The sequence below is a fragment of the Colius striatus genome, chromosome 21 (genome assembly GCF_028858725.1).
Source record: "Colius striatus isolate bColStr4 chromosome 21, bColStr4.1.hap1, whole genome shotgun sequence".
NCBI lineage: Eukaryota > Metazoa > Chordata > Aves > Coliiformes > Coliidae > Colius > Colius striatus.
The window spans coordinates 4457468-4479225 of record NC_084779.1 but is presented as its reverse complement, the minus strand read 5'-3'; the positions used below and the strand labels follow the sequence as shown (position 1 = coordinate 4479225).

General features: G+C 56.5%; 1 protein-coding gene across 6 annotated transcripts; it reads right to left on the bottom strand.

Moving 5' to 3' along the window:
- Window positions 1-1255: 1255 nt before the first annotated feature.
- On the bottom strand, window positions 1256-21435 carry ATP13A2 (ATPase cation transporting 13A2). 6 transcript variants are annotated; one of them, XM_062012921.1, is made up of 30 exons: window positions 21310-21349; window positions 17531-17674; window positions 16182-16255; window positions 15470-15637; window positions 14613-14671; window positions 14381-14492; window positions 14213-14292; window positions 13312-13389; window positions 13009-13078; window positions 12483-12617; window positions 12178-12244; window positions 11962-12093; window positions 10949-11116; window positions 10750-10860; window positions 10589-10635; window positions 10041-10229; window positions 9754-9960; window positions 9493-9603; window positions 9217-9373; window positions 8296-8416; window positions 7970-8094; window positions 6656-6816; window positions 5781-5891; window positions 5538-5617; window positions 5161-5313; window positions 4248-4344; window positions 3893-4116; window positions 3068-3219; window positions 2818-2990; window positions 1256-2636 (listed from the first exon to the last, which is right to left on the bottom strand). In XM_062012921.1, exons 3-30 carry the CDS (start codon window positions 16182-16184, stop codon window positions 2466-2468), a joined length of 3462 nt encoding a protein of 1153 aa, XP_061868905.1. In that variant the 5' UTR covers window positions 16185-16255; window positions 17531-17674; window positions 21310-21349; the 3' UTR covers window positions 1256-2465. The 6 variants fall into 6 exon arrangements, with proteins under 6 accessions (XP_061868905.1, XP_061868907.1, XP_061868904.1 ...); XM_062012923.1 differs by lacking the exon at window positions 21310-21349 and adding an exon at window positions 17844-17913; XM_062012920.1 differs by lacking the exons at window positions 17531-17674; window positions 21310-21349 and adding an exon at window positions 21355-21435.
- Between the last annotated feature and the right edge of the window lie 323 nt (window positions 21436-21758).

The window sequence follows — 21758 nt, the reverse complement described above, 5'->3', positions numbered from 1 at the left end:
CATCCCTGTGAGCCTGGAGATGCTCCCCCCAAACCACCTCCCAGCCTGTGACACCCCTGAGCACGGCTACAAAGGTGGAAATCTGAGGTATGGGCAAAAGCAGAGCTGACAGAGGGCTGGGATGGAAGGAGAAGCTCTGCAGAGACCTGTGCAGCGATGGGGAGGTTTCTCACCCCTGGGGCAGGATTATAGCCAGGGCACCTGAGCTCACAAGTGGCTGTGATGAGGTCTGGGCATTTCCACAGGCTGAGTGCTGTAAAAAGGAGGAGAAAGCAGAGTTTCACACCAGGAGGAGAAGCAGGGGGGTTTTAAGGTGCTCTCATCTCTTATCAAGCTCCAACAGGGAGGATGGATAAAAATCATCCAACCAGCTGCTCCCAGAAAGCTTCTGCCCCCCCAGCCCAGCATCAGCCATGTCCCCAGCCCTGGTAACCTCTAGCTAAAGGCAGGAGCTGCCTGTTTAATTAAAGGGACATTGCAAAACCCCTTGAGGCTGGAAACACCCCCTAAGAAACCAGCAAAACACAGGGAGGAGGGAAGGAAAAACCTGAGGTCCCTCACCCCCAGCTGCCTTTTGGGCTTTGGAATTGCCAAGCACAGGCAGACAGAAAAAAACCCCAGATCTCAGAGGGTTGTGTGTTGTTTGGGGCTTTTTTAAGCTCAGGAAGGCTGGTTTAATAACTCAAGCCTTGGCTAAGGTTTCAGGAAACCTCTTACCTCTGCTTGTGCCTCATTTCCTGATGTAATCCCCAGCTCCCGGAGGGCTGAGGCGCTGCTGGCGCTTGGGGGAAGGGGAGGGGGGGGGAAGGTTTCGACTTTCCATGCAGGAGAGTCCCTGCAAGAACCAGCCTCTGAGCCAAGAGGCTTGGAAGGAGCCAAAACATCCCAGCACATGCCCCTTTCCTCGGAGATGGGCTCTTCTCCTCTTGGGATGCAGCATCTCCCTGCACTGGCTTTTCCTCCAGTGGAAGGAGTGAGCTTTCTGCAGCCCTGGAAAGGACACACCTGGGCTTTTTCCAGCTCTTATTTTCTAGGAAATTCCATCTGGAAAGAGGCTGAGAGTTTCTTCCCTGGCTCTGGGCTGCTGCAATCCCAGCAGTGCCGTCCCTTGGGTCGCTCTCTGCTCTCTAGGACAGCGTTTTGCAGCCCAGCTGCTGAATGAAATGACCCTAAAAACCCCTTTCCAAGCCCTCCCTTGCTCCATCTGATCCTCACCCAGCCCAGCAGCCCGTCCCCACCAGGCAGCACGAGGAAATGCTCAAGAAAATAGTGTTAATTTATTAGCCAAGGCTCACAATGGCCCCATGGGGAGGCCAAAAGCTGTGTGTCCTTGTCCTGACTGCACTGACATCTCCATGCACTGCAGCTGAGCTAAAAACCAAAGAGATGTGGGGGTGTTTTGGGGTTTTTAATGCTACAAAGCTCCTGTCTGAAAGAAGTGCTCTGCAGGAGTGTGGCAAGCAGGGAGAGGGAGGCTCATGGCCAGCCCCTGGGGATTGAGCAGCATCCTTGGCAAGCCAGAGACAGGGAGGTTTGTAAACAGTTCCTACACATCCAGGGCAGCTGTGGTGGGAGGCAGAGGGAGGCTTCACAGTGAGACTGGGGACCCTCTTCGTGGTTGTTTTCATCAGCCAGGAGAGGAAAAGGGAAGTGGCTCCCCCCTGCAGAAGGGTGACAGTGCCCAGTGTGGGGAGATGGGGCTGAGGCCAGTAAAGGAGCAGGGTGGGTCCTGGAGGAACAGTTCAACTGGACTATTTCTCTTCTTCTGGAGTCCTGTGTCCAGTTCTGGACTTTCCAGTTCAAGGGAACTGCTGGAGAGAGGCCAGTGCAGGGGTCCCAAGATGCTGAGGGAACTGGAGCAGGTTTCTTATGAGGAAAGGCTGCAGGACCTGGGGCTGTTCAGTCTGGAGGAGGCTCAGTAACACTTACAGGTACCTAAAGGGTGGGTGTCAGGAGGATGGGGGGACAGTTCTGTCTGTAGTGCTCAGTGACAAGACAAGGGGTGATGGACACAAGCTGGAACATAAAAAATTCCACTGTCACAGGAGAAGCTCCTTTGGTGCTGAGGTGAGGGAGCCCTGGCCCAGGCTGCCCAGGGAGGGTGTGGAGGCTCCTTCTCAGGAGGTTTCCAAACCCACCTGGACATGTTCCTGTGCCCCCTGAGCCAGGGGAACCTGCTTTAGCAGGGGGTTGGGCTGGAGGAGCTCTGCAGGGCCCTTCCAACCCCAACCATGCTGGGATTCTGTGACTCTTCTGGACCTTCTCTCCCAGTTTGTTTCTCTTCCTCCCATCTGCAGGGATCAGTGGGCAATTCACAGCTGCAATGCTGAGGGTCTCCCTGTGGGAATCTGCCCTCTGCACCCCACGATTCACCAGGATAAATAAATAGCCATGGAGCAGTGCCCAAGGGCTGCTGGGCAGCAGCTGCCCACGGGAAGGGCAGGGAGGCTCAGCCCAGCGTGTTGCTATCTCACAGCGATGGACATCTTGGGTGTAGCAAAGAGAGGTTCATTAAGGGGTGGCCAGGATGGCTGCTGCTGGCTCAGCTCCTTCTCCAGCCTCTTGAAAAGCTTCTTGGATGCTTTCTTGCGGCGCAGCTTGCGCAGGCAGCTCAGCAAACCATGGTCCAGGGCGGTCTGCAGCCAAGATGGAGAGAGGAGCAGCTTTTGGAGCAGGCTGTGAACTCTTGAGGAGAGGGCAGAGTTCGTGCCCTGCTCCCTCCATACCCACAGCTCCCACAAAAGGGGTTGCTTGGCTAAATCCAAAGGGAAAACACACCCCCCTTGTGTGGCCAGTGCCCACCCTGGGCTGACCTACCTCCAGCACAAAGGCAGCAAAGAAGTTGAGGGCAGCGATCCCCAGCAGCAGCAGCTTGAAATTCAAATCGTCGATGCCCTGCAGCTTCAGCAGGGTTTTGGGAAAGCCCAGTGGGTAGAGGGTCAACCATATCATGAGGCCAAAAAGGAGGATAAGGACTACCAAGAACAGCACTGAGGATGAGAAGGAAGAAGGTTGAGGAGGAAGGTTTGATGTCTCTCTTCACCCACACAGCCAGTGTCATGCTCACCGTTGGTGTAGAGCGGCTCCCGGAACGGGTGCCCCTTGGACATGGCCACGGCCAGGATCAGGTACTGGAAGCCAGTGACACAGAAGAGGACAGTGTTCTCATAGTTGGGCAGGTTCTGGGGAGCTGTCACTGTGCTGTTCAGTGGAACATACCTGGCAGGGAAGAAAGGGAGGGAGAAGGTTTGAATGCTGACAGCTCCCTCAGGCTGACAGCTGGTGGCTGGATGTGTCTCCTTGATGTCAGCCAGAGGTGGCCAAAGCAAAGGCTTTGCACCAAGGAAAAGCACCAAGACTTTAGATAGGGGTTGAGAGAGCCCTTTAGAGATCATCCAGTTCAATCCCCCTGCTAAAGCAGGTCCCACCTATATCAGGTCACACAGGAACGTGTCCAGGTGGGTTTGGAAACCTCTTGAGAATCATAGAATGGTGGGGGTTGGAAGGGACCTTTAGAGATCATCTAGTCCAACCCCTCTGCAGAAGCAGCTGAGAAGGAGCCTCCACACCCTCCCTGGGCAGCCTGGGCCAGGGCTCCCTCACCTCACACTGGAAGAGTTTCTTATGTTTAAATGGAACTTTTTGTGTTCCAGCTTCATCCCATCACCCCTTTTCCTGTTGCTAGATACAGCAGAAAAGAGGGATGCTCCAACCTCCTGACACCTACCATTTATATACTTATAAATAAGATCTCCCCTCAGTCTCCTCTTCTCCAGGCTGAACAGCCCCAGTTCCCACAGCCTTTCCTCATAAGGAAGATGCTCCAGTCCCCTCAGCATCCTGATGGCTTTGCTGCAATCCCCTGAGTCTACATCAAAGCTGGGTTCCTTACCAGCTCTGTGAGATGGTGATGAAGTAGCTGAGGACTTGCAGGGTGATGAGCAGAGCTGTCTGGAGGAGGAGGCTGCCCAGCACCAGGACACTGATCAATGCCCCTTGGGGACGCTCCACTCCCAGGTCCTGGGCTGGACCAGTGCGACCCATCAGCACTGCCACGGTGGTGGTGATGATCAGGTCAAAGAAGAGGAACTGGAAATCACTCAGGTTGGTGTTGATCTGGGGAGGAGAAACCACCAGCTCTCAGTGAGGGGCTGGGAAAAGGGGCAAGTGAAACCCCAGCTGGGACACTGGGGTCCCATGAGACACCCCCTGAGCACTGCAGCTATCGGGGCAACCACGGGACTCACCGTGTAGAGCAGCAGCACAGACACAAACTGCACGAGGCTGTACAGGGCCATGTACTTAAAGACACCAAAAGAGGTGACCAGGGAGCACCTGCCCTCCCTGCAGAGAGAAAGACATTCACCCACCTGCCCTGACATCCTGGCCATGAGGTGTCCCAAAGAATCACAGAATTGGTTTGGTTGGCAAAGCCCCTGAAGCTGCTGCAGTCCCAGCCCTGCCCTCAGCCTGCCCAGCCCAGCACTGACCCACAGCCTCAGCACCTCAGCTCCACGGCTTTGGGATCCCTCCAGGGCTGGGCACTGCCCCAGCTCCGTGGGCAGCCTGGCACAGGGGCTGACACCCCTCTCAGGGAAACAGTTCTGCCTCAGCTCCAGCCTCAACCTCCCCTGGGGCAACTGCAGCCCATTATCTCGTTTCCTCTTGTCCTATGACTCCTGTCACTTGGGGGCAGAGCCCAACCCCCAGCTCTCCACAGGCTGCTGTCAGGGAGCTGCAGAGAGTGATGGCTTTGGGATCCCTCCAGAGGTGGGACTCAGTCACCTCCCTGGGCAGCCTGGCACAGGGGCTGACAACCCTGTGGGGGAAGAAATAGTTCCTCAGCTCCAATCTCAACCTCCCCTGGGGCAACCTGAGCCCGTTCCTTCTTGTGCTGTCACTTGGGAGCACAGACTGATCTCTCCCTGGCCACAGCCTCCTGTCAGGGAGTGTCAGAGAGTGCTGCTGGCTGCCCTCAGCCTCCTCTTCTCCAGGCTCAACACTCCCATTCCCTCAGCCCCTCCCCAGCACCCTTGTGCTCCAGCCCCTTCCCCAGCTCCAGTGCTCACATGCTCCAGCCTCTCAGTGTCCTGACACACTCCTGAGACTCTTGGTGCCCCTTGGCTTTGCCCCCCCTGCAGGAGGCTCCTGGCAGCTCACCGGATGACCGTGGGCACACACTTGATGTTGGCCACGCGGGAGGTGAACGGCGAAGCCACCGACGCCTCGGCCTCCGACAGCGAGATGCCAACATCAGCTGCCTTCAGAGCCCCACAGTCATTGGCACCATCCCCACACATCCCCACACAGTAGCTGCAGCGAGAAGAGATTCCATATTTCACAACAGAATGGGGGAAAAGCTCTTGTGTCTTCACGTCTCAGCCCCAGTATTTAGGATCACCCCACCTCTGGGAGAGGGCAGGATGTGATCTGGAAGCTGCCAACTGCTCTGGCACACAAGAGAAGTGTCCAAGCAGAGGAATAAACCCCCTTTTCCCCTCCTCTGTCCTCCATCCCTCAGGGCTGGAGGGGCTTACTTGAGCTCCTGCAGGCTGCACACCAGCTGAGTCTTCTGGTCAGGCGACATGCGGGCGAACACCGTGGCTCGGATGAGGATCTGCAGAGGGAAGGCTCCGTGTTCACCCCCCAACAGCTCAGCACACCCAGCAGCATGGCTCTTTAGGGCTTTGCCAGGGCAAAAAGGAAACCCCATGGCACTTTGTTTGAGAGTTGTGAGGCTGCAGCACGAAACCCTGGTGAGGCCAAGCTGCTGGACTCACCTTGGGCAGCAGGTCGGCGAAGTGCTCGCAAACCACGGCGAAGGATCTGCCATTGAGAGCAAAGTGACAGGGCTGTGGGGGGAGGCAGCAGCCATCCTGCTGGTACAGACCCTGCCAAGGAAAACAACTCCTTCTTTTTCTGCAAGTAGGGGTTTGATTCGTGCTCAAATCCCTGCTGAGCCCAGGGGCAATGGTCTGAACTGGCATCCCCAGCACACACAGAGCAGGAGGTAAAGCAGCTTCCCTTGAACCTCGATTCCAGGCATAGGAATGATGGTATTTGGGATAAAAAGCTTGAGTGACTGAACCCTTCATGCCAAGCCTGGAGCAGGAGCTCAGTAACATGGTGCTGGGTGCCAATGAGGGTGTTTGGAGCATCAGTTCCAGCCTGATGTTCTCTCTGGGAGAACCAGGAGCAGGTTATCTACTCCTAAAGAAAGCATTTAATAACCATAGAATCACAGAGTCATGTTGGTAGGAAAAGCCCTTGAAGCTGCTGCAGTGCCAGCCCTGCCCTCACCCTGCCCAGTCCAGCACTGACCCACAGCCTCAGCACCTCAGCTCCATGGCTTTGGGATCCCTCCAGGGCTGGGCACTCCCCCAGCTCCCTGGGCAGCCTGGCACAGGGGCTGACAACCCTCTCAGGGAAACAGTTCTGCCTCAGCTCCAACCTCAACCTCCCCTGGGGCAGCTGCAGCCCATTTCCCCTTGTCCTGTTGCTTATGACTGGGGAGCAAAGATGGCCATCCCTCCTCCCCTCAGCCTCCTGTCAGGGAGTGTCAGAGAGTGCTGCTGGCTGCCCTCAGCCTCCTCTTCTCCAGGCTCAACACCCCTATTCCCAATTCCCCTCCTTGAAACATCCCCTCGGGCCTCACCTCTGGTTGCTCTTCCCCCTGGGTGTTGTCAGCCAGGATGAACTTCAGAGCAGCAGGTTTGTCATGGCCAGGAGGGGAGGCATTGACAAACACCACCCTCTCTCTGGGCTCCAGCATGCGGCAGCCCCTGGCCACGTTCACGGCCGTCAGCATGTTGTCCCCTGGCAGAAAGAGGCAGCAGGGCTCAGTACCTTTGCTAGTTGGTGCTCCCAGGCTCTGCTATGAATGAAAGCCAAGAAGAGCAGCTTAAACTTGCTCCATTCCCTCTCCCAGGTGCCACAGCCACACTGGGGGTTCCTCTGCTTCCCTGTGTTTTGGGAGAGAGCTTCAAAAGTCTCATTTCTGTTCTAACCCAATGAAAGGCATCAGGTTCAAACCTGCCTGGCTGCACAACACCTGAGGGCAACTGTCCCCCTGACATTAGCTGTGCAACTTGGAGTGCTCTTGAGATAGAATCACAGAAGCCCAGAATGGTGGGGGCTGGAAGGGCCCTGCAGAGCTGCTGCAGCCCAACCCCCTGCTAAAGCAGGCTCCCCTGGCTCAGGGGGCACAGGAACGTGTCCAGGTGGGGTTGGAAACCTCCTGAGAAGGAGCCTCCACACCCTCCCTGGGCAGCCTGGGCCAGGGCTCCCTCACCTCAGCACCAAAGGACTTTCTCCTCCTGTTCCACTGGAACTGCTTGTGTCCAGCTTGTGTATATTACCCCTTGTCCTGTCATTGGGCACTACAGAAAAAGAAGTGTCCCCCATCCTTTGACACCCACCCTTCAGGTATTTATCAGCATTGATGAGACACCCCCTCAGCCTTCCCCAGGCTGAACAGCCCCAGGGCTGCAGCCTTTCCTCCTCACACACATGTTCCAGCCCCTCAGCATCTTGCTGGCCCTGCACTGGCCTCTCTCCAGCAGTTCCCTGTCTCTCTGCAGCTGGGGAGCCCAGCACTAGCCACAGGACTCCAGATGAGGCCTCAGCAGGGCAGAGCAGAGGGGGAGCAGAACCTTCCTCACCCTGCTGCCCACACTTGTGATTGGTGATGAAACCATGAGCGGTTTTTCCATCAAAGCTGCCCACCCCAGCTCTGTGGAATCACTCAGCATGCATCAAAAAGCAGCCTGCACCCCCCAAACCCCAATCCCTGCCTGCCACAAGTAATGCAAGGCAAACAAGCAGCAGGGATGCCCAAACCCAGGGGCCAGCAGCCCTTGCTGTGCCTCACAGCTACTTCAGGCCACTGATTTCTGGAGGAGAAAACCCTTCACCCCTTGCACAACATCAAGGGTGGGGTGTGTGTGTGTCCCTGTGTCCCTCCACAGACCTGTCACCATGACTGGGCGGATGTTGGCGTTCCTCAGGAGGTGAATCACAGGTGCAGACTCTGGCTTGAGGACGTTTTTCATCACAAGGAAGCCCAGGAAGGTCAGGCTGCTCTCCACAGAGTCCCTGGGAGGACACAACACCATCTTCAACACAGGCCAGAGAGGATCAATTGGTGTAAACACCAATCAACCCAGCTCGAGGGCAGCCAGCTTTAGGAGGGGTTAAGGTTTGATTCCTTGCAGGCTGTAAGGATGGGGAAAAGCATCCCAGCAAATGCTCAGAGCAAACAAGATCTGAACAGAGAAAAACAAGGTTGGCACCAACCTGGGGAGGTGCAGAGCCTCCTCAAAGCTGGGCACAGGGCTCAGGGGTTTGAAAGCCAGACCCAAGACCCGGAACCCATCTGTGGTGTAGTGTCGCAGCATCTGGGAGAAGTCCAGGGGCACTGCCAGCACAGGAGGGACAAAGCAAGGTCAAACAGCTCTGGAGTGAGCTCAGGTGAAGGGAGACAGGGCTTGAGCTCCCAAAGGGCTGAAGGGCTTTGGATGCTCATTCAGACTCCAACACCCTTCACTGTCTTCAGGCTCCCACTTTCTTCCCCCAACATGGCTGGAGCAAATCCAAAGCCCTGTGCCTCTGGGAAGTGAATTTTGGGCCCCTCACTCACTGCCACAGGGACACTGAGGGGCTGCAGCGTGGCCAGAGCCGGGCACAGAGCTGGGGAAGGGGCTGGAGCACAAGGGGCTGGGGAGGGGCTGAGGGAATGGGGGTGTTGAGCCTGGAGAAGAGGAGGCTGAGGGCAGCCAGCAGCACTCTCTGACACTCCCTGACAGGAGGCTGCAGGGAGCTGGGGGTCGGGCTCTGCTCCCCAGCCATGAATGACAGGACAAGAGGAAACAGCCTCAAGTTGCCCCAGGGGAGGTTGAGGCTGGAGCTGAGGCAGAACTGTTTCCCTGAGAGGGGTGTGAGCCCCTGTGCCAGGCTGCCCAGGGAGCTGGGGCAGTGCCCAGCCCTGGAGGGATCCCAAAGCCCTGGAGCTGAGGTGCTGAGGCTGTGGGTCAGTGCTGGGCTGGGCAGGGTGAGGGCAGGGCTGGCACTGCAGCAGCTTCAGGGGCTTTAACAACTGAAATGATTTAATGATTCTCTGATCACTGAGGGCAATTCCCTGTGGGGATGAGCTGCAGATGGATGATGCAGCAGCAGGACTGCACATCTCTCAGCCAAGCACCTTTCCCCAGCACAAACCTGTTTCTCTCCTGCACAGGCTTCCCACCATCTCTGGTGCACCCTTGACGTAGACATGGGCTGAGGCTTCTCCAGGCAGCTTCACCACCACACTCATCCTCTGCAGGGAGGAGGAGAAGGGGAACCGCCGGAGGATGCCCAGGGCTGACTGGTGCTTCTGCAGAGGGAGCAGCTGTCAGGCTCAGGCAGGGACTTCTCTGGGGGGTCCAACCACCCTTTAGGAGTGTAGCCTTGGTGACATGGAGAACCTGAGCCACTCTGGCACATAACACCTACCCTGTCTCGTGGCTGTTCTTCTTCAGGAGGGGGTTTCATCACAGCCAGGACCTTTGTCCCAAACTGGAAGGTGGGCAGCTCGCCTTCCTCCTCCTCCATCATCTCCAGGTGCTGAGACCAAGGCAGATGCTGAGGTGGCCTTGCAAGTCCCCAAGCCCCAACCACCTCACAGGTGCTTTCAAACACCTTCACTCCTTCAGAGCAAGATGTGTGGCACCTCCCACTTCACTGAGACACAACTTTGCCCACCACTTGCCTTACCCAGCCCGTGGATTCCATCATCTTGAGGTCCACGGGGTCCCCCACGGGCTGTGCCCGCAGCAGTGAGACCGTGTGGCAGGTGGCCAAGGAGTAGAGCAAGGGCCCAGCAGGCAGGCAGCGAGGCTCATGGACAATGGGCATGAAGGAGTTATTCTCCAGAGGGACCACTCCCCAGACATCCAAACCTTCCTCTGTCAGAGTGCCTGTCTGTGGGGAAGAGCGTGGTGGGTCCAAGGCCAGGTCTCCTCTCCTGAGCTCTGGTGCCACAGGTGCTGCCCAAGACTCACCTTGTCAAAGCAAACCAGGCGGATCTTCCCGCAGAGGTTGATGCGAGGAGGGCTGATGCAGAAGATGCCCTGTTTCTTCAGCCTGTTCTGGGCATAGATGGTGCCCACTGTCATTGCAGCTGGCAGAGCTGGGGGCACGATGACGGTGACGAGGTCAAGGGCACGGATGATGATTTGCCCCACGGGGACCTGGCAGGTGGAGGAGGAGGAGGAGGAGGAGGAGGAGGAGGAGGAGGAGGAGGAGGAGGAGTAGAAGAAGAAGGAGAAGAAGGTGGAGAAGGAGGAGAAGGAGGAGAAGGAGGAGAAGGAGGAGAAGAAGGAGAAGAAGGAGAAGAAGGAGAAGAAGGAGAAGAAGGAGAAGAAGGAGAAGAAGAAGAAGAAGAAGAAGAAAAAGAAGAAAAAGAAGAAAAAGAAGAAAAAGAAGAAAAAGAAGAAAAAGAAGAAGAAGGGTGGGCATCCTGGTAGCCCTCACCCATCTCCACCTGCAGCAGGTGATGCTCCCAGTGTCAACCTATGCTTGGGGACTGACCAGCTCCAACCAACCCTACCTGGTTTCTAACCAAGATGAGGATGCTGTAGAGCGTGCCGATAAGAGCTGCGTGGTGGGGGGAGAAGGGGCTCAGTTACAAAGCAAAGCAGGTGAAGGATGGCTTCAATCATTTCAGAGGAGTTTGGCTGCTCCTGGCCCTGCCTCCACTCTCAGACGTACCCAGGATGGCGAGGAACAGGACAAACTTCACAGCATCCTTGTAGAACTTGAAGCTCACGGGTTTAGGGTAGAGGATGGAGCTGATGAGATCCCCTTTAGCTGTGCAAAACCCTGTGGGAGAGAGGTAGAGGGTGAACACATGCAGTCCCCACTCTGAGGGACGTGGTTCAGCCTTGGCTTTGCCCCACAGTCCGTTTACCTGTGCGGGTCACCACTGCCAGCACTTCTGTGCCCACGTAGGACTTGGCTTGAATGACCTGTGTGCCACAGAACAAGGTGTGCCTCCGGTGCTCCTCGGGGGAGTACACAGCCCTGGCTGCCTGGCTGCCAGCTGGGAGAGGGGTTTTCATCACTGGCACACTCTCCCCTGCAGTGAGGAATAGCACAGAGAGGGGTTGTTATCATGGAGGGGTCAGATGGAGAGCAGCTCCAGGAGAGGGACCTGGCAGTGCTGGTTGATAATAAACTAAACATGGGCCAGCAACGTGCCCTCGTGGGCAAGGGGGCAGTGGCATTTTAGGATGCATTAAGAGTGGGCAGGAGGTCAAGGGAGGTTCTCCTCTCCCTCTGCTCTGCCCTGGGGAGGCCTCATCTGAGTCCTGTGTCCAGTTCTGGGCTCCCCAGCTGCAGAGAGACAGGGAACTGCTGGAGAGAGGCCAGTGCAGGGCCAGCAAGATGCTGAGGGGCTGGAACATGTGTGTGAGGAGGAAAGGCTGCAGCCCTGGGTCTGTTCAGCCTGGGGAAGAGAAGCCTCAGGGGGCACCTTATCAATGCTGATAAATACCTAAAGGGTGGGTGTCAGAGGAGGAGGTGACACTTTTTTCTGTGGTGCCCAATGACAGGACAAGGGGTGATGGGCACAAGCTGGAACACAAGCAGTTCCACTGGCACAGGAGGAGGAAGTCCTTTGGTGCTGAGGTGAGGCAGCCCTGGCCCAGGCTGCCCAGTGAGGGTGTGGAGGTTCCTTCTCAGGAGGTTTCCAACCCCACCTGGACACATTCCTGTGCTCCCTGAGCCATGGGAACCTGCTTTAGCAGGGGCTGGGGCTGGATGAGCGCTGCAGGGCTCTTCCAACCCCCACTGTGCTGGGATTCTAGAATCCAGCCAGCCTGGATAGGAAGGGGCTGATGCAGAGCCACCAAGACACCAGGCTCATCCTCTCCCCCTAAATGCCCTGTGAGAGCAGGGGCAGTGCAGGGCTGCAGCCCTCACCTGTCAGCATGCTCTCGTTGACCATGCACTCGCCCGTCAGCAGCGCAGCATCACAAGGGACCAACAGTCCATCCGAGGGCAAACTGATGCAATCCCCTGGCACCAGGTCTGCAGAGCTCACCACCATCTCCTCTGAAATAAAAAGCACAGGCCATGCTCAGCCACATCACCCTGGCATCATCCTGAGGAGCTTCCCACCAGAAGCATCACACTCACCTCCACTGGGCCGATGGACACGGACACCCACTGACATCTTGGCCATGTTTTGCAACGTGGTGCTTTGCTGGAAGGAGAAGGAGCAGTGAGCAGGTGGAAAACCACAGCAAAGCACCCATCAAACAGGTCTCAAAGGCACGGGACCACGGATGAAGGACAAGGAAACCTGCCCAGCCGTTGGAGTATGGGTTGTCCTCACCCAGCTGGGCTCAGAGGGACTTCAACATCAGCACAGAGGTCAAACAGCATCAGAAAACGGGCTACTTCGCTAGAGCTGCTTGTCCCAAATGAGCCCAAGCACCAACCTTCCTCGTCTCGTAGAGGGACAGCCCTAAGGAGATGGTGGAGATGAGGAAGATGCAGGCGGCGTAGTAGTAATAGGCGTCACAGACCCACAGCACGATGCTGAACACTTGGAAGATGTAGAAGGGGTTGAGCACCTGGGTGAGAACAAGGAGAGACACCAAGTTTTGGAGGAGGGAGAGCTCTCTCCAGCTTATCATGAGACCTCCAGGCTCCTTAAGTGCTAATGCAGAGAGGCTGGCCCTTCCCTGGGGATGGATGAGCTGACTTCTCACCAACCCTCCATCCTGCCCAGCTTGGCTGATGGTCAGTACTCCTGGGGATGCTCAGCCACCTCTGACACTACCTGGGGATGCTCCCCTCTGAGCTAAGAGGCAGGATGGGTCCCCTCCATGGCTGCACCAGCTCTGCCTTCCCAGCTGACTCTCTGAAAGTCCTCTCCTCTCTCTAACAGAGAGGAAGAGCCCACAAAGCACTTGCAGGGAAGGGATGTGGAGCAGGGGAAGAACAAGGCCCATAACTGCACACCTCCTCCACCAACAGCCTCGCGTAGGACTTGACAGGCACCTCGATGAGGTTTGGCCCATAGATCTTCCTTCTGCAAAGGAGAGAAAAAAAGCCATGAGGGAGGCAAATGGGTGCTGGAGAAAAGCTGCATTTCCAACTCCCTCAGGCTGCCCAGGCCTCCACGGGAGCCTGGAGAAGCCAAACCAGGGCCATCCAGCCCATGTAGCTGTCCTCCCTTTTGAGGTCTGATTGCAAGGAAATCCCAGGCTTCAGGATTTGCTGTCTCCCTTGTCTACACTCCCTGGACAGCTGGTAAATCCCTACCTGGTGTTGTGGTCTTGCTGGTCGAGCCCAGCCTGGGAGAGGTGGAGATCTGCGCAGGTCCAGCCTTCATCCAAGACACTGGCAAGCACCACGGCAGAGAAAAACAGAGGCAAAATCAGCAGGAGCCTGGCCCAGCAGAACAAATACCACATCCAAGTCCCTGGTGACAAATAAAACACAACCCCTTTGGGAAAGGGAGAGCATCTTGTTCCTCGGCCCCTGCTGCAGCTCGCGGGTGCCAAGGAGCAGGAACAAAAGGGGCACAGTTTGGAGAGCGTGGTGAGGAGCATCCAGCATGGAGCAGCTGCCAAAGTGCTGTGCCCGCTTTCCTCTGCCCTCAAAGACAGGCAACATCACCAATCTGGTGAGGGGGAGAGAGGCAGCGTGCCTTGCCCTGACCCAGCACCCCAGGGATGAGCTCCAAAAGGCTTTGAGGCATGGAAAAAAGTAAGCTCCATCTAGCATTGGTTATGTGACTTTCAGCTGGGTCAGGATTGTTTTAGGGGGGGCTGAAGGGGTGAGGAGAGCAGCAGAGAGATGGAGAGAGAATGGTAGGGGCTGGGAGAGATCTTCAGAGCTCATCTAGTCCAACCCTTATCTAAAGCAGGTTCCCATTGAGCAGGAGGCACAGGAACACAGCCAGACAGGTTTGGAGACCCCACACCATCCCTGGGCAGCCTGGACTAGGGCTCCATCACCCTTACAGCAATTACACCCTTACACCCACCAGGCCCCTCTCCTGGAGCTGCTCTCCAGCAGGTCACCCCCAGCCTGTGCTGCTGATGGGCTTGGTGACCCTCAGCAGGTTCCTCTCTGCCCAGTTCTCCAGCTGGCTGTGTCTGAAGGGCAGATTTTGCCCCGTGGTGCCAGGTTGGTGTGGCAGGAGGGGAGGGAGGGATACCTGACTTTGCAGTACGCCTGCCGCCGCTCGATCCACACGTAACGCATGCCCTCGAACACGTAGTACCGCAAGGTGTTCTTCTGGGGTGTTCAAAACAAGGTGTCAGCAGGACAGTGCCACCAAGGAGAGGATTTATAGGGTGAAGGTGGGCAGGATGGAGAGTGTTACCTCTTCCTTCTGGTGGAGCCGGATGGTGTCCCGACTCTCCTCCTCATCCGACACGCCGATGGCGATGCTGCTCCTCCGGTCCTCCAGTCTGGCCCCAGGGTGATGCTCCAGGCTGCTTGGGGGGAAAACCAAAGGTTAATTCCTTCCCATACAACAGCACTGCTGCAAATCCCCTTCTCCTTCCAAGCCACAAGCAGAGCTGAGCCCCTGCAGGGCTGTCAGCCCAGCTCACCTGCCCTCGCCCAGCGTCTCCGTGCGCACGCGGGTGGTGAAGCACTGTCCGAACCGGTCCTGTAACACGGGCACAGGCTGAGCAGAGGGAAACAGGCAGCTCCCCTTCAAAAAGGGCCAGTGTGGCAGGCAGGCAGGAAGCCCCCAGGCCACCTATTCCAGATCACAGAATCCCAGAATGGTGGGATTCTCCAGAGCTGCTCCAGCCCCAGCCCCTGCTAAAGCAGGTTCCCCCGGCTCAGGGGGCACAGGAACTTGTCCAGGTGGGGTTGGAAACCTCCTGAGAAGGAGCCTCCACAGCCTCCCTGGGCAGCCTGGGCCAGGGCTCCCTCACCTCAGCACCAAAGGAGTTTCTCCTGTGCCAGTGGAACTGCTTGTGTCCCAGCTTGTGCCCATCACCCCTTGTCCTGTCACTGGGCACTACAGAAAAAAGTGTCCCTCCATCCTCCTGACATCCATCCTTTAAGTACTTGTGTTAATGAGGTCCCCCCTTAGTCTTCTCTCTTCTAAGCTAAAGAGCCCCAGGTCCTGCAGCCTTTCCTCATAAGAAAGATGTTGCAGTCCTCTCATCATCTTGGTAGCCCTTGGATAGCCATCACCTTGGATGACAGCTGGGTTCCAGGGTTGATATGCAAAGCCAGGCTGGCTACTCCAGAAAGGGAAAACACTAAATTATTCCAGGAATAAGGATTCCTCCTGCAATAATCTGGCTCTGGGGTAGCACATTGCTTGATGAAGGGAGATAGTTAGGAAGAGGAGGAAAACAAGCAGCAAGGAATATGCCCAGGGCCCTCCCAGGAAGCCAGTGGCAGAGCCCAACCTGACCCTTGGGTCCCCTGGAACCCTGGAGGGACTTACTCTGATGATGACCCAGTCAGCCTGGCTGAGGGCACAGGGTCTGCACTTTGCCTGCACCTCCAGGCTGGGCTTCCAGTGGAAGAGGACGAGAAGCAGCCCGGCCGTCAGCACGGAGCAGGCGTGGCACAGGGCCACTCGCCACGTCGTGGTCTGGTAGCCTGTGACCTCCTGGAAGAAAGGAGATCATAGGATCAAAAAAATCCCACAATGGTGGGGGTTGGAAGGGTCCTGCAGAGCTCATCCAGCCCAACTCCCTGCTAAAGCAGGTACCCCTGGCTCAGGGGGCACAGGAACGTGTCCAGGTGGGGTTGGAAACCTCCTGAGAAGGAGCCTCCACACCCTCCCTGGGCAGCCTGGGCCAGGGCTCCCTCACCTCAGCACCAAAGGACTTTCTCCTCCTGTTCCAGTGGAACCACTTGAGTCCTATCTTATATCCATCACCCCTTGTCCTATCACTGGACACCACCGAAACAAACGTCGTCCCATTCCCAACCTAAAGTCACCTTCATGGGGACAATCACTCCTAAACCCAACCCAAACCCGGATTATCAAGCATCTACATTCTGACCTGATAAAAGCCCTAAGCCTCCTGGCACCATTTAACACCAGGCAGGTGATAAACAAGTAGCTTTGAGGGTGGAAAACCACCACTGGTCCTAACAGAGGGGGTTTTGTGCCAACCCTTGCCCCGTGTGCCCTCCCTCACACCTACCATGCGGGATCTCTCGGTGTCCGGCTGCAGCGTCCCGTAGCCCGGCTGCCGGCTGCCCAGCAGCCTGCTGCTGTCTGCAAAGGCAAACAACAGGGGAAAAACTATCAGGGGAGCTGATCCAAGAGGTTATTTAGGAGATGTTACAGTGACAGGCTCCCAGAAGGTGTCCCCTGGACTCGGTGTCCCCTCTATCAGCCAGCCTGGCTAGTGGCAGAGCTACCGCTGCCCTGCAGGGGGATGCTGCTGTGGGCAAGGGGCACCCCAGCACTGCCCAGTCACCCTCCTACAGCACGTGATGGTCAGGCAAACCATGCCAAAGGAGCCCTGGGAGAAAAGCTGGCATCAAACCAACACAAAAGCGGCACAAAAGCAGCGGCTTAGCGGCCGGGGGAAGGGAGCAGGGCTGGTGCAGAGCCAGGGAGAGCTCTCCCAGCTACTTTTCACGCTTGTTTGCTCCTTGTGTTTCCCTCTGCACCGAGGACCTGGCCACAGAATTGACTTTTATGAGTTTTAAGGATGGCCAGCACGGCTCAGCACCTCTGATTCCCATCCCCACTGCACCCTGATGCTCTGCCTGGGAGATGGGGATCGCTGGAGGCACCACCATCATCATCTCAGGTGGGATTTCAATCATCACCCTCCGTGCTGTGAAGTTTATCCCTTAAATCCACCAGGGATCCCAGCTCCTGGGATCTTAAAGCAGCAGTAGGAGACAACACGTGGCACAAACACAAACCCAAGGGCCAGTCCCAAGCCTTGGAGCCAGCAGGTAATTTCCTGGCTGGGTTCAGGTTTCCAGGAAGGCACTGAGACAGGCTTAACGATTTACATGCCAGGCTCTGTCCCCGTGGAGGTAAAACCACCCTGGTTGGATTCCTGCCCCTCCCTGGTCCGACCCCAAAGCTCATCTGCAGGTGATAAAAGCAATTAACTCAAACCACCCCCTGCTTTTGATGATCACCAGGGGTGAGGTCTCCCATCTCAGCTGCTCCAAGGGATAAGTTTTGGGTTGAGAAGGCGGCAGGGGGGGAAGCCTGAGGGATGGTTTAGTGAAACAAAAGCCTTCCCAGGAGCCAAGGAAGGACTGTGAGGAGGGGACATGTCTGATCTCCCCACTGCCAGCTTCAAACCCAGCAAAAAGCACCGATTCCAGGTGAAAAGAGGGCGGGGGAAGGGTGAGGAGGAGCCTGTGCTGCCCTTCAAAAGAGCAGAACAAAGGAGAGGGCCAGGGGTTGCCTCACACAAAGGCTTTTCCTTGGCGCTGCCTGCAGGGAAAGCACCGAAAAACAACCCCAGTTTGCTTTCTGCACCTCCCCAAACCGGGCTGGGTGGCAAGAAGCACAGCCCACCTCTGTGCCACAGCTCTCCTCTGTGCCTCAACTGTCCTCTGTGCCACAGCTCTCCTCTGTGCCACAGCTCTCCTCTGTGCCACAGCTCTCCTCTGTGCCACAGCTCTCCTCTGTGCCACAGCTCTCCTCTGTGCCACAGCTCTCCTGCAAAAGGGAAACGACACTGACTCGTGCGGATCCCAGAGCAGCACTTCCACACAGCCCCGCTCCAGGGGGAGGGTTGATTGCCCTCACCTCCCCTTCCCATCCCAGCTACTCCCCAAAACACGGCCAAGGGACAGAAAGGCTCCAGCCCTGACTCCCTGTGCCTTACCCCGCCGGTTGTGCAAGCAGAGCCGTCCCCAGATGGGATGGGATGGGATGGGATAATGGGCACCATCCCCTGCCCGGCGCTGCCCAAGCTGCTGTCTTAGCGAGAAGCTGCCTTGCCAGCTCAGATTGCCACACCTCGTTGGCAAACACAGCGTGGGGCAACCGGCTGTCCCTCCTCCAGCCCACAAAGCATGGGGTGTTTTACCCTTTGAGTTCATCCAGAGAGCCAGGGGGATGAGATTTGCTTGTGTGTCTCTGCTGCTAAGGTAGGGGAGAAGCCCCAGGAACGGCCACAGACACGGAGAGGGGTGTGCAAAGGGATGAGGGGAGCCAGGATTCCCTGCTGAGTTGCTTTTTGCAGCTGCCTGGCTCTGAGAAGAGCTCCTGCCCCTGTCTCAGAGCTTTCAGAGAACCACTACACATCCCTGCTGCCCAGCTTTGGGGAAAAAACACAGGGAGAAACGTGCTCAGGACGCCCTGGCAGCTAGGACAGGTCCCAGCAGGGCAGGGTGTGCCTTCTGTCACCAAAAAGCAGAACTGGAAACCTCGAACCTGCACATGCTGTGGTACTGAACACCCCTCTGCAAAGCAGCCTCACCCCCACTGAGGAACCACTTGTGAATGCCAGTGCTGCTGCTTGCCCTGAGAGTCTGCCCTGACACACAGCCTTTTCCTCTCCCCAGCAGCAAATCCCCCAAAAGCAGATGTGTGCTGGTCCTAGAGACTTTCCCCACAAACTCCCTTTGCAGTCCCAGGCCTTTTATGAGCCTTTTTGAAGCAAACAAACCCCCAAGGGACTTGGAGATGTCCCTCCACTCTCACGGTCCCCACTGAATGCTCTGGGCTTCTCAAGCAGCAGCATCCATCCATCCATATCTCCATCCATATCTTCATCCATCCTCATGGGTGGGTCAGAGGCAGAGCAAGAAGAGGAATGTCTACCCAGGGAGGTTACTGCAAGGTTTGGTGCTGCCTGGTGGACAGGATGGGGTTGGCAAGATCAATCCAAGCCCCTTGACTGAGAAAATCAACATGAAGGAGTGGACAGGGGAGGAAAATGGCCTTGGGGTCATGTAGAGTCAGGATTTAACTGAGGAGGATCTTTCATTTCAGAGCAGTTTTCAAGCCCTAGTTTGGGACGGGAGATGCCACAACCAGCTGCAAGCCCCGTGGCTCTGGGTGAGGGGTTGGGGTGAGACAGTGTGGCTTCTCCTGCCCTTTCCACCAAGCCAAGATAAACTCATCTGCATGAATCAACCTGAGGGAAATACGTTGCCCTGACGCGTTTTCTGGAGCAGGGGTGGAAAAACATCCCAAGGGTGGATGAAACAAAGGGACAAGACAGGCTCAATACAAGGTGGGGAGGGGGAAGATGGGGATTTGGGCTCTGCTGTTACTGGTAACACCACAGCAATGGCTCTTGTGCATCAGCCCCCTGAGATGGGTGATGAAATAAAGCCATGTCCACTTCAAACTGGTTTTGGTTTGGATTTGTAGGGAAAGGCTGTCCCTGAGAAGGAAGCCACCAGCACAGGCCATGTGTGCATCACCACGTGCTGATGACAGAGGCTGAGGTCAAACCTTTCCAGCACAGCAGGTTTCTCTCCCAGTCTGGGCAGGCATCGCCCTGACCTCTCCTGCACCCGGTTGTGCAAGAGCTCCTGTGCCAAAATCACCTGCCAAGCTGCAGGTAAGAGCCCCGTGGCTTCAAGGAGCATCCTTGCTTGGACAGTCACTGGCAAAGGGGGTGAAAAACAAGGTTGTTTCCATCTAAATCCCACGTTTTCCCCAAATCAAGGTTCAATAAAAGGGTTCTGATCTCCCTTGGGGAGAGAGGGGCTGTGCTCCCTGCAGCCCATCATCCCCTTTTTGGTGTGTTAAGGCAGGATTAGAGCATCTTCTGCCTCTAATGGGTTAAACCTGGGTGCAGAGGGGAAAAAAAAGGGGTAAGGTTTAACCCCCGTGGAGCTGGAGCAGAAGAGGGTGAAAGGAAGTTTGAGCAAGGTCAGCACAGCAACAGCAACCACACTGGCAGGGGAACAGCGGGGCAGAGTCAAGCCTGGGCACCTAAAAACCCCCCTGGTGTGGTCACGCTCCTCTCTTTCCTGCCACAAAGCTCCTCTTCTCTTGTCCCCAAGTGCTTTTGAGAAACTCCTCTGTGCTGACTGGTGCAAATTGAAAAGGAAAGGGGCCTGGGATGGGAAATGCCCGTTGAGAAGAGGGATGTGGGTACTTCACGTGCTTTCCCGGCACCTTATCACATTTCACAGCCTCTTCTGAAGGCCTGGGATGCCTTTTTTTCCCCCTCCCTGCCAGCCTCAAGCCTGTAAAAAAGGCTGTCAGTTGTAAGGCCACAGGGTGAAATGAAAGGAGAGGAAAGAGAGGAGGAGAGGAGAGGAGAGGAGAGGAGAGGAGAGGAGAGGAGAGGAGAGGAGAGAAGAGAAGAGAAGAGAAGAGAAGAGAAGAGAAGAGAAGAGAAGAGAAGAGAAGAGAAGAGAAGAGAAGAGAAGAGAAGAGAAGAGAAGAGAAGAGAAGAGGGTTAGGAGGAGAGGAGAGGAGAGGAGAGGAGAGGAGAGGAGAGGAGAGGAGAGGAGAGGAGAGGAGAGAGAAGAAGAAAGAGAGAAGAAGAGAGAAGAAGAGAGAAGACAGAAGAAGACAGAAGAAGAAGAGAAGAAGAGAGAAGAAGAGAGAAGAAGAGAGAAGAAGAGAGAAGAGAGGAGAGAAGAAGAAAGAAGAAGAAAGAAGAAGAGAGAAGAAGAGAGAAGAAGAGAGAAGAAGAGAGAAGAAGAGAGAAGAAGAGAGTCCCCATAACCAAAATAAAGCAAAAAGCAAAGCAAGGAAAAGCAAAACCAAAAAGAAAATCAAAGAGAAAAGAAGAGAAAAAAGAAAAAGCAAAATTAAAAAAGCCCCAGAAAGAAAAATGACAGAAAAATTAAGAAAAAGGAGAAAAAAGAAAGAAAAAGAACTAAAAGGCAACAACAAAGCGCCCAGAAAAGCCAAATGCAATGAAGTCGCCCTTCACTCTGCACCCCGGCCCCACGCACCATGGGGACACGCACCATTCAGCCCCGTGCCCCACGCACCATGGGGACACGCACCATTCAGCCCCGTGCCCCACGCACCATGGGGACACGCACCATTCAGCCCCGTGCCCCACGCACCATGGGACACGCACCATTCAGCCCCGTGCCCCACGCACAATGGGGACACGCACCACTCACCCCCGTGCCCCACGCACAATGGGGACATGCACCATTCACCCCCGTGCCCCACGCACAATGGGACACGCACCACTCACCCCCGTGCCCCACGCCGAATGCAGCCGCGGGGACACGCACCACTCACCCCACCCCGCCGCGGGCCACACGAGCGATGAACCACCCCCCCCACCCCCCAAGAGCCCCACGCACGATGCGCCCCCGGGGCCAAGAACAGCCCCGCACAGCCCGCGGCATCTCGGCGCTCACCCCGCTCCCCCAGCACCGCCAGCAGCACGCGTGGGGCGCCCTGACCTGAGCTCATGGCGAGCGGCCACGCGTGGGCCCGCGGGGAGCGCGCCCCGGGGCCGCAGCCCCGCGCGCACCCACGGCCGCGGCAGGCGCCGGAAGTGCGCGGCGCGGGGGCTGACGGGAGTTGTAGTCCGTGTCCGTCCCGCCCCCCCCCCCCCCCAATTGCATCAAGTCCTGACCCCAAAACAGAGGCTTTATCATAGACAGAATCACAGATTGATAGGGTTGGAAGGGACCTTTAGAGCTCATCCAGTCCAACCGCCCTGCAGAAGCAGCTCCCACCCAGATCAGGTCACACAGGAACGTGTCCAGTCGGGTCTTGAAGAGCTCCAAGGAGACTCCAAGTTCTGTCCCCCCCCAAAAGCTTTACACCCCCAGCTATTGCAAGGGAATGCATCAAGTCCTGA

Coding starts and splice junctions, on each gene's coding strand:
- ATP13A2 (XM_062012918.1), bottom strand. CDS start 21,364: ATGAGCTCAGGTCAGGGCGCCCCACGCGTGCTGCTGGCGGTGCTGGGG. Junction 12,094..12,177: donor TGTCCATCGGCCCAGTGGAG/GTGAGTGTGATG, acceptor TTTTTATTTCAG/AGGAGATGGTGGTGAGCTCT. Junction 10,861..10,948: donor GGCAGTGGTGACCCGCACAG/GTAAACGGACTG, acceptor TCTCTCCCACAG/GGTTTTGCACAGCTAAAGGG.